General features: G+C 35.2%; 1 protein-coding gene across 1 annotated transcript; it reads left to right on the forward strand.

Annotated features, from left to right (window-relative positions):
* The first annotated feature begins 2,703 nt into the window (after positions 1-2,703).
* Positions 2,704-8,621, forward strand: LOC143530623 (uncharacterized). Its single transcript, XM_077026109.1, has 7 exons — positions 2,704-3,086; positions 3,975-4,213; positions 4,781-5,348; positions 5,744-6,086; positions 6,438-6,532; positions 6,869-7,063; positions 7,772-8,621. Exons 1-7 carry the CDS (start codon positions 2,904-2,906, stop codon positions 8,402-8,404), a joined length of 2,256 nt encoding a protein of 751 aa, XP_076882224.1. The 5' UTR covers positions 2,704-2,903; the 3' UTR covers positions 8,405-8,621.
* The last annotated feature ends 2,353 nt before the right edge of the window (positions 8,622-10,974 follow it).

Below are 10,974 nucleotides of genomic sequence, written 5' to 3' on the forward strand. Positions count from 1 at the left end.
TCAGATGGAAAATGTGGTTTTCTAGATATTCTTTCGACATTGAGCATCTAGAGGGAACCAAAAACGTGCTGGCTGACTGCCTAACACGAGACTTTCAATAATCGTGAAAACTATTCACACCTTTTTTCTCCTGTTTAAGGAGCTAAAACCTTCCTCAAATTGAGCATACAAACCTTTTCCATAAAAAGAAAACACCCATGGAAGAGCTAAAGGCATTACGTCTCAAAGAAAAAATTCTTCTTATAGAATTAAAGTCTATTCAAGGAAAAATAGCACTCTATGACGAAAGTCTAGAAACAACTGCTAATTCATAGCAGGAATCCGAAAGGAGACAATCTGAATCTATTCCCTTTCAAACGGAAAAGGGTAAAGAAAAAACAAGTCCGTTTACTCCTGTTGCTTTGGAAAAAAGCAAAAGAAAAGTTAATGTAGAACTAAGATCTTCATCTAGTCCAGAAGCAAACGACTCTGGTAAAGACAAATCAAACCCGTTGATGGCTGACAGTTTGCCAAAAACTGAAGAGGTCTCATTAAGACCAAGTTACTCTCAAATCACACAGAGACCAGAAAATCCAAAAACAAGGTTCTATGTTATCTTTGATGGTGAGCACAGAGGGATATACGAAGACTGGTCAACAGTCAAAAGTTACGTGGATGGAACCAGCTATCCATTCAAAAATTTTGGGACGTTAGCACAAGTCCAACAAGAAGCCACTCGCTATTCAGCAAATCTTGGAAAAAGAGAAATACATTTGAAGGCGCAAGCCCAGAACTTATCTCCTAAGCATTCTCTGCTGGGTTAGTTAAGTATATTTATCCTTACTCTAAGAAATTAATTTAATAACCGAAGGAATGAAGAAAGCTATCAAAAACTTTCGAAAAAATATTGCAGTAGCAAAAGATGCTAACATCTTCATCAAATGTACCTCTACACTCCCAGATTGGCATCAAGGAAAGTCCTTCCAAAGTTACCATCATCTGGAAATCGGTCTTGCTAAAACAAGAACCGTGAATCCATCCAAAGTCATGGAAGAAAAATATGAAGACCCAATCAACTGGGTTGAAATAAGAGTAAAGAGTTTTCTAAAAATTCTTGAAAACTTGCAAAAAATAAAAGCTGGAAGCTTTAATAAAGGGAATTATTACAGTCACCACTGTGTAATTACCAGCTTTAGTAGTCTTCCACTACCAAAGCACGAGAAAGAAGCTTTATAAAAGATGGAGCAAAGAATCATCTTTAATAAAGTAGAAGCAGGGCCAGTCACAAAAGAAAGACTATGTCAGGAGCTTCAACGCACTTATGAAAATCATAATTGCTAGTACTGTTCAGACAGTACAAAAGAAGATAATAGCTCTCAACTTTACAGCTATTACTCGGATGAAGACACCGGGGAACTGGACCCAACACATGGGTATGTCGATTAAAAACGTCATGCATGACGAAATTAGAAGGGCATTTTAGTCCATTGTATAAATCTTCTCCTCTATATAAAGGAGATTGATTCTTAAGTTTAGGGCATCTCATTCTCGATCCCATTCTATCTTTCTTTTCTCTCTTGTAATCATGTGTATTAGTGAGTAATCTCCTTGCTAAAGGAGAGTATTATGTAAGGACTAAGAAGTTCTTCCCTCGGGAAGAACAGTTGTGAAATAAATATATCAGTTCTTATTATCCATCAAGTTCATCTTTAAGAATTTTGTAAAACCTGGAGCCCTGAAGTCATAAGAGTACCGTTGAGGCAGGAGGCCGTAGGGAACAGATTGGTTGGGTTGGTCACTTGTAAAATTCAACTTAAAAGGTTCACTTAGCTGGATAAGAAGAAGAGGTATGGTTTATTTCATAACTGTTAATTTACTTCAAAAGGTATTTATTATAATCTCTCCTTAAGCATCTTTACAAAATTTGATTTCTCAAAACAAAACTCGATTAATCTTTATCGAAACTAAATGATTTCTCATTGGGAATTTAATAAACCTAAGAACACAAATGAAGACTTCATGTCTTTTATAAATCCAAAGACATATACTCATGTCTTATAAAAAAATTAATAAACAAAAGGTTTTCAAAAGATTTCATGCAATTGAAGACTTTTTTATGATGTCTCTTACAAGGACAAAATTAATAAACGAAGGGTTTTCAAAAAACTTTCAAGCATTTGAAGACTTATTGTTGTCTTTCAATAATAAACTCCATAAATTGCTTAACGACATAACATATATTTATAAATTGTTTCACGTAGTGGCTCATCACCAGAGGAGGACACGTGGCTGGTGACTCACCTGTTTTAACAACACTTGTCACGCTCACACTTGTTGCCAATGCCGTTGCTTCTGGAAGCCGACGCGTGAATGGAAGCAACACCATTGCTCTGTCATGTTTGCTGTGTTTGCTATGTTATGTAATTAAATGTTTAACACTGGATAATATATAATTTGTAGGCTTTATAAACATTCCTAATTACAAACACAATATTAGTTTTTAATGGCCACGCCGCGTAAATACTAGTTTGTAATATAAATAAATCTAAATAAATATCTTCTTCTAAACAATAGTGACACTTTCTAGGGGTGGCTGGCTTCTAGTTAAAAACCGTTCACCAAAATAAAATCTAAACAATAGTGACACGTTGGGAGGAATAATATAATATTATTTAATTAATTTATCCCCAATCTACACAATTGTAACTTGTCTTTTGGGTCAATTTCACACATTCACATATCAATCATCTTCAGTTCCTTGACCAGAAAGCAACCGCGTATTCCTCTTTACGAATCTCCAACTTCACGATTCACACCTTAAATTAAACCGTTGATTTTGACGAATATGATGCCGATTTGGTGTTCGATGCAAGCTTTTGTGCATTTGTGATAGTAGACTACTAGTTGATTAATTAGTGTGTGTGATGGTGGCTGTTGCTCTGTTTCTAGGGTTTGTTATTGGGGCATTGGCGGTTATTGGCGTTGAAGTTGTCGCAGTGTTGTACTTGATTCGGAAATTAGGGGAGAAAACAGTTAAACATGAAGATGACGTCACGGTTACGAAGTCTGCAACTGATGAGCTTCAGTTTCCGTTTCCTAATAAACAGGTCTATTTCAATCCATTTGAATTAGTTACTTTTGTGTTTGTAATTAATTTGGTGGATGTTTAATAAGCAAGCTGTGTGTGAGAATTTGGTTGTTATATATATATATATATATATATATATATATATATATATATATATATATATATATACCTCACACCCTAATTTTGACCAATGTTTGACCAAAACTAAGATTTGGGTTGACTTAGATTATTCGTGGGGCTTTGTTGGCCCTGGATTCATCCTCTAATATTGCTTGTGCCACATCCTGCTGACCGGACACTGACTAGGCACTAGATAAAGCCTCTGCTTGCTCACTTGACCCTGCTGTGGAGAAAGCCGCTGCTCACTTCGTCTCACAATCCCCACGCCCGTTTAACACCGCTGCTCGCGACCGCTACTGGGCTTGCGCTACGCCGTTAGCGCCCTCGATAGGTGGATGGTGTTACCGTGTTCGCGAGTGAGATGGTAGCAGGAAGGGGCTAGCGCTTCTGTTCATGGTTCGACAACGGATAGTCTTATAAGTACATTAATTGGATTATTGAGAATAAAGTTTTAAAACTTTTATGACTTTTAGCTTCTCATCTTCTTGATAAAGCTTTAATTTACATCAATGCAATTTGATTCTTCAATAGTCATACCATGGTTTAAATGTCAAATGGCAAAAATGCCCTTTTGGTCATTTGACGCATTAAGTCATTACTTATTGATGGAAAAAGTTAGCATTGAAATACTGAGGGAGTATTTTGCATTGCATTTTTTAAATGATTATTTAATTTAATCAATTTCTAGTGTAGTACCACTCTTTCTAATGTGTAATACTTTATTTGATTCGGACCGTTATATTCTTACACCACTAAATATTGTTTTCTTGACAATTTTGTTTTTCAGGGATCGGTTTGGATTTTAGAAAATGAAAAGATCCCGAAGTCTTCACAGTCTGCTGATAAAAATTCACGGCCAGAAAAACGTAAAATTGAGGCTGTTGAGGTGACACCTGTCAAGAAATATGCAAGCGTCAAGGATAAATCACTAGTTATTACAGAAGCAGATGGATCATTCACAAATATTAATTTGTCGGGCTGTATTATAGAAGCTGTTTCCGCTACAAATTTGCCCTCCAGAAAGTGGTAAATTTTCTTTATTAAACACTCTGTAACATTATTAGTTTGTGTATTATAAGAATGCTTTAATTGCCATCAATAAACAGTGGTGTTACAATGGTTTGATTAAAAATAATGCATGTGATTTATGTATCATGAATTAACTATTTCTCGTTTTGTTTTAAACTCATGGACCCGTTAAAGGCGAATATTAACAAAATTCAGTTAGTGATGCATTGCTACTGGGTATGGAACTCTAAAATTGCAAAGAATAGGACCCTAATATGATAATACTCAAAATGGATATGCTCTTAAAGTGTCATTTTAATATTTTATTATGTGTGGGTCAGCATCGTCAAACAGTGTTGACCTACGCATAATAAAATGACATGTTTTAGCTTGTTATCCAGCCTGCTTGTTTTGCCACATGTAATTTATAATTGTTTTAACTTGCCAAAAAAATAAAATTGCACATGGATTTATAGAAAAAAAATAATATGTTCACCTTTTTTTCCAATGATAGTTATATTGAAGTTTTATCTTTAACTTTTTAGCATTATGACTAAATCTTTTCACAATTTTACCTTTTTACAGGGCCAAGAAATACCCAGTAAAAGTGGAGAACAAATCATCAACAATATATCATGGAAGCAAGTTATTCTACATGTATTTTGAGACATCATGTGAAAAAGAATCATGGTGTAAAGCTTTACGTCTTGCTTCTTGTGACGATAAAGAGAAACTTAAATGGTTTTATAAGTCGCGCGCGGAGTTTCACAGCTATCTTGCATCACTAAACATAGAATACCCTTCATTTTTAAAACCATCTATTGGTTTTAATCGTGAAATCGGGGATCGATCGATTAAATTAGACGGTTCATCATCAAAAGTTCGCAACTTATTGAAGAAACTTGCGAAAAAGACTTCTAAAACGGGCAGAGAAGATAAAAAGATTGAAAATTCGGTTGGCGGGTCTTCAAGAGTTTCTCAAACGGAAAAGAAAGTTAATTATGGTGGTGAAGAGAAAATTATTGATACAAATGTTAATGATAAAATGAGTAGTGATGATGGAACATTATGCTGTAATTTGTTGATTTCACGGTTGTTCTTTGATGCTAAAAGCAATGTGAATTTGAGGAATTCGATACAAGCACGGATTCAGGTTTGTGGGATGTTTATTTTGTAATACGAGGTTTGATTTTATGTTGAGGTGGAAAAATGGGTTGGTTAGGAATGGGTCATAATGGATAACTTTCTATATGGGTCTGTTTTGCGCAGAACATTTGAGTCTACATGGTTTAATTTTATTTATTTATTAGTAATTAACATGCCAAATTTGGTTACAAAAATTGTATTATTTGAATAAGTATGATTCTTTCAGACTGAGTAATGTGGTTTTATGCGTTAAAAGTATGTCATTGACGACTTTCGACCTGGTCTTTTTTTATTTGACCCGTTATAGATAAAACGTAACCTGAATGGGTTTAAAGCTGCTTTTTTGTGCTTGTTTGAATACTTGGAATGACTAAATAACTTTTTTTTTAAATTTTTTTGTAGAGAACATTGTCAACCATGAGGACTCCAAGTTACATTGGTGAAATAATATGTACAGGTGTCAATCCAGGGAGTATACCACCATATATTCATGGCATGCGGGTCCTACCATCGGATCTGAAAGAAGTGGTTGCAATGGAAATTGATATTGAATATTATGGTGGCGTGGTTTTAGATATTGGAACAAGGCTTGAAGTGCAAGAGCTAGAAAATTCGGATTCTAAATCTGTTGCTGTTGTCACCACCGATCTTCTAGAAGGTTTTGAGCTTAATGAAGAAGAGTTGAAGCTTAATGACCAACCAAATCAGACCATGGATCAAAAGGCTAATGAAGTTCATAAATTGGGTAAGTTGAATAATTTATATTTGGTTTAAATAATTGTTGGTTTGTTATATTTGAGTTTGATGTTTAAGTGAGGGTGAATTTTCTTGATTTGGGTGTTTAGTACCAACTATTTATTTAATTTTAAAGTTGTCGTCTAAAATATCACCCAAATAGTTAATTTTAATTTCTTGTTAGGTTCATGTCATGTAAGAAAATTTGAATCCTTATTGATGCTAGTATCTGTGAATTTGTGATCATATTAGATATAATTTAGACTATTTAGTATTTAGTTTTTTTTTTTTGAATTAAAAAAGGAAAAGACAAAAAAATTGTTAGCTTAATCAATTACCATACTAATTTATTTTTTTGCAGAAGATACCAAAAATGTTAAAGGAAATGAACAAGCATCTTCTACTGTACCCAAATGGAAATCTGTACTAAATTCTGTTGCCAAGCAAGTCTCTCAGGTTTGTATATTTACCTTAAGACTGATCAAATGCAAAGTTTAGCTAAAATGGGAACCAGTCAAACGTTAATGCACGTGGTATAAGTCCTTATTAATTAAACGTGGGACCACTAAGGACTTGTACCATGGCATTAATCGCTGTATCTCATACCAAAAGACCAAAATGTCCTTTTATTTAACAGAATTATCTAATGGAGTTAGTGGGATGGACTAAGATTGATATGAAAATGGAACTATTGGATTAAAAAAAAAAGTAAAATTTTGGACTAAAATGGTTATTATGGTCAAACCACTGGACTAAAACCGTATTTAACTTTAATATATTTTGTTTGTGAAGGTGCCACTTTCACTTGCAATAAGGGTAACAACTCTTCGAGGAACATTAAGAGTACATATAAAACCTCCACCGTCAGATCAAATCTGGTTTGGTTTCACATCGATGCCTGATATTGATTTTAGTTTGGAATCTGCTGTTGGTGATCACAAGATAACCAGTGGACATATTGCATTGTTCATCATCAGTAAATTTAAGGTGAGATCAATTTTGTTGGTCAAGTTATGCATTGAATGACACATTTTGACTTTCAGGTCAAATATTGACTTCTCAAATCCAGAGAAAGTATGAAAATTTTCAACTATTTCGACAAATACGTTTTTCAACTATCCTATTATTGGTTACAGAGTTCAAATTTGATGTGAATGTTCTAAAACTTACTGTGAGAATTTTATAATTTCGAATATAAAGAATTTGCTTTTTAGGTCAAACATTGTCTTCTCAAGTTCAGAAAAAGTATGAAACTTTTTAAATATTTCGACAAACCCCATTTTTAATTATTCTAAAATTTTTAGAAATTTCATATAATTTTGAATTTAAAGCATTTTGCTTTCCTGGATAAACATTGACTTCTCAATCTCAGAAAAATTATGTAACTTTTTTAAATGTTTTGACAAACCCTTTTGTTAGTTATCATATTATTGGTTACAGAGTTCAAGTTTGATGTGAATTTTCTAAAAGTTCTTAGAGAATTCATATAGTTTCGAATTTAAGGAATATCGGCTTTCAGGTCAATTATTGGCTTCTTAAAATCAGAAAAATGTATGAAACTTCTTAAAATATTTCGACAAACCTGTTTTTTAGTTATCCCTATTATTGATTAGAGTTTGAATTTAATGTGAATTTTCTAGAATAAAAACTTCATATCATTTTGAATTTAAAGTTCTGTATGGTTGACTTCTACAGACGGCTATTCGTGACACCATGGTACTCCCCAACTCAGAAAGTGTAACCATTCCCTTTATGTTAGCCGAAAAGAACGATTGGGTCCCACAAAAAAACGCCCCATTTATTTGGACCAAACCCGACCCCACCACCGAGCCCGCCACCGAACCAACGATCATAATCGCCCCCAATCGCCCCCAATCTTCCAATGGGGCCCGCCCACAAGAACCCCCACAAGATGTCAATACAAGTACCAAAAGTAGCACCGAAATCGCTCACGATAAAACAATATTAAATCAATCAGATAACGAAAAGTCACCGGAAAATAGTTCTAATGGAAAGTTGTCATTAAACGATGAGGTGGAAAGCGACAATCCAACACCGCCACAAGAGGAACCGGTGGAAGAAAAGCAAGTTGTTACAGTCACGAATTGGCGGCATCCATCACCGTCATCGCCTCATGTGTCGGTGGGGTCAACAGAAGAAAATAACGAGGTGGCTGAAGGGGATGATAAGTTAAGGAGAATCGGGACGAGGGCAAAGATGTTGGGGTTAAGGAAGAAAATGGGCGAGAAATTTGAAGAGAAGAAGCGGAATTTTGAAGAGAAAGGGAGACATTTTGTTGATAAGATGCGTGGACCTGGAGGGATTTGATTCGTGTATTTGAAGGTTTTGGCTTCAGATACGGGTCGGGTTTGTGGTTTGTATTTATTATGGTTGTTAAAGGAGTTGGAATGCTTGGTTCGTAAACATACATATGATGTGATTCTTTTAGGTTAAAATGGGTTATGTTATTTAGTGTTTGTTAAATGAGTAGTGTTAAAAGTCTCTTCAGCATTATGGTAATAAAAGAATTAATATTATTTAGTTTCTTAATGTGTGGTTGATATTGGTAATCGTATCGGGTTAGCCTATTCGGGTTGAGGTACTAATGAACCCGAAGGCATAACACTAAAATCATGTAACATGAACATAACTTGGGTAGTCCAGTTATCTAAAGGATTCAACTGGGTGCAATTTGTTGAGTTGGATTGTATATTGGTTGTAGTATGTTGCTACTATAAAATCTTGGTGGGCTTTCTCATCAGGTTGTTCTGGAGCTTTTTTGAAGTCTAGAACTAAATTTGTTGACATATGAAGAACTTGTTCAAAGGATTTTGGACTCCTTGATTTCATAAAATATTATATAAATATGAACGGTTTATGCCTACTTATTATGGTACGAGCTACAATACCTATAGTACGTGACTATGTAACTTGATAATACATAATTATATGACATCTATGTCCATCATCTGAAATACATGTGTCGCATTCTTATGTCTTACACTTTGCACCATTTGCATCCAACTCTTTTAACTACCATATGCTACTAAATTCTTAAGAGCACATGATAGCTATTTCTTTGTTTCGTATTCCTTTGATCTGATTATTCCTTCTTCAATTTTGTATTTGCTAAGCATTAGGCATAATATCTTGAGTATAAAATTGTTTTGCGCCCCATAAAAGAACAAGGTTTTAATATCACACATACGACCTTTAAAATTTGTGTTGTTGCATAGATGTTGACCAACCTGTAATATAATTTAATAGAACACATATTGAACACAAACTATAACATAACACTTCAAAGAACTAAGCATACGCTTTAAAATTAACTAAACACATACTTTAAAAGGTAACACGCTATTAAGTTATATTAACAAACTAACCTTCTCAACAAGGTTCTTCATTACACCTGTCCTACTTTTTGTAAACACCACTAAATCTTTCTTCATTGTTGGATCTTGATCAGTGACAACAACTTGTGAGTCGAGACTAAATGATTTAATAAACGTTCTCAGCAACCAATCGTATGATTCAATGGTCTCCAACACCAACAAAGCTGCACAAAGTGTAACATTTCAATTGTAGTTGCATATACTTTTTAAGAACACAAACACAATACTATGCACGAGAAACTTAACAAATTTTAAATAAAACCATATATGTTATATACTAATGTTAAAAGATATACATAATTGCATGAGTACACACACCTACGTGATTGAAACGTGAAGAGACTAGGTCGAACTGAGCCCAAGCAGAGCCCAAGAAGTCCAGCCCAACCCAACAGCAGCCCAAGTACTTCAGACAAGGTCCAAGGTCAACTATCGATCTGTCCTTGTTGATATGTGTATCATAGAGATGAGGTTGACAGAATCTTGGAGGGAAAAGAGTGTCCAGTCTTGGAGAGAAAAGAGTGTCCAGTCTTGGAGGGAAAAGAGTGTCCAGTGGATAATAGCCAGTCCTCTGCCTGGGTCAGAGGGACCAGCAATCAATAGAGAGAACTCAAGGAGTAACGGTCTAGAAGGGAGATTCCCCTAGACCATTATATATGTACATTTTCTCTTTGTAAATGGGGACACAAGAAAAATAATAGAACTCTTTTTACTCTATCTTGTTTATGGGTTCTCACTGAGATTAAAAAAGGACACACTCACACACAGCCCTCAAGTTCACAACCAATAGAGTTTGGAGAGACTACTCTCATAAGTTTCTATTAACATTTGTAATTTTTGTGACCTGCTTGTTGATCCACCATAATAATAACAATCACTCACAAATCACCATTCTTCTCTAGAACAACACACGAATCCTCGCTTAATCATTCACGATTCAATTAGGGTTCCAACACTGGCGCCATCCGTGGGACCTTCTTGATTGAAGGTCTCACCAAAATCTTGGAAGAATGGATGATCAAATCCTGAAAGGAATACCACTATTGTTTCATTCCGGCTCGGGCGACGACCACCATCAAATACACTGCTGTCGCCGTTGTCTCTCCGGCAAAAGGTTTTTGTCGTCTGTCCACTGTTTCGATAAACAAGTGTCAACCCAAGTGTTTACACCCAGTTCAGATTCTTCGTCGTTTTTCCGTTGCCGGAATCTTTCTCCGACTTTTCAAAATATTCCGTGAAGTCAAAAAATCTTGAAATACTCTCCGGGGAGCATGCATCGAAGAGCAAAAACGAGAAGAAAGTGGCAAACGGCTACACGATATTTAGATCTACAAACGTCCGATGGGCAAAATCAGGGAGCGAGCTCAACTTTGAGCCTCTTCTTCTCATATTTGAGTCATTTCAGCTCAGTTTTGGAGCCCCCATCCACTCACGTTCAAGTCTATTTAGTCTGCCCAGGCAAAGGGACGACCAGACCTTGCCGGTACCTTTGAAAGTTTTTTT

This window comes from Bidens hawaiensis, unplaced genomic scaffold (genome assembly GCF_021521415.1).
Source record: "Bidens hawaiensis isolate Kalapana, Puna unplaced genomic scaffold, B.hawaiensis_p1.1 tig00008951_1, whole genome shotgun sequence".
In the NCBI taxonomy this organism is placed as follows: Eukaryota; Viridiplantae; Streptophyta; class Magnoliopsida; order Asterales; family Asteraceae; genus Bidens; species Bidens hawaiensis.

Bases quoted from the DNA above. Each gene is read 5' to 3' on its own strand.
- LOC143530623 (XM_077026109.1), top strand. From the start codon at position 2,904: ATGGTGGCTGTTGCTCTGTTTCTAGGGTTTGTTATTGGGGCATTGGCG. The intron at 3,087-3,974 runs GTCTATTTCAAT...TTTGTTTTTCAG, and splicing joins TTCCGTTTCCTAATAAACAG to GGATCGGTTTGGATTTTAGA. The intron at 7,064-7,771 runs GTGAGATCAATT...TGACTTCTACAG, and splicing joins TCATCATCAGTAAATTTAAG to ACGGCTATTCGTGACACCAT.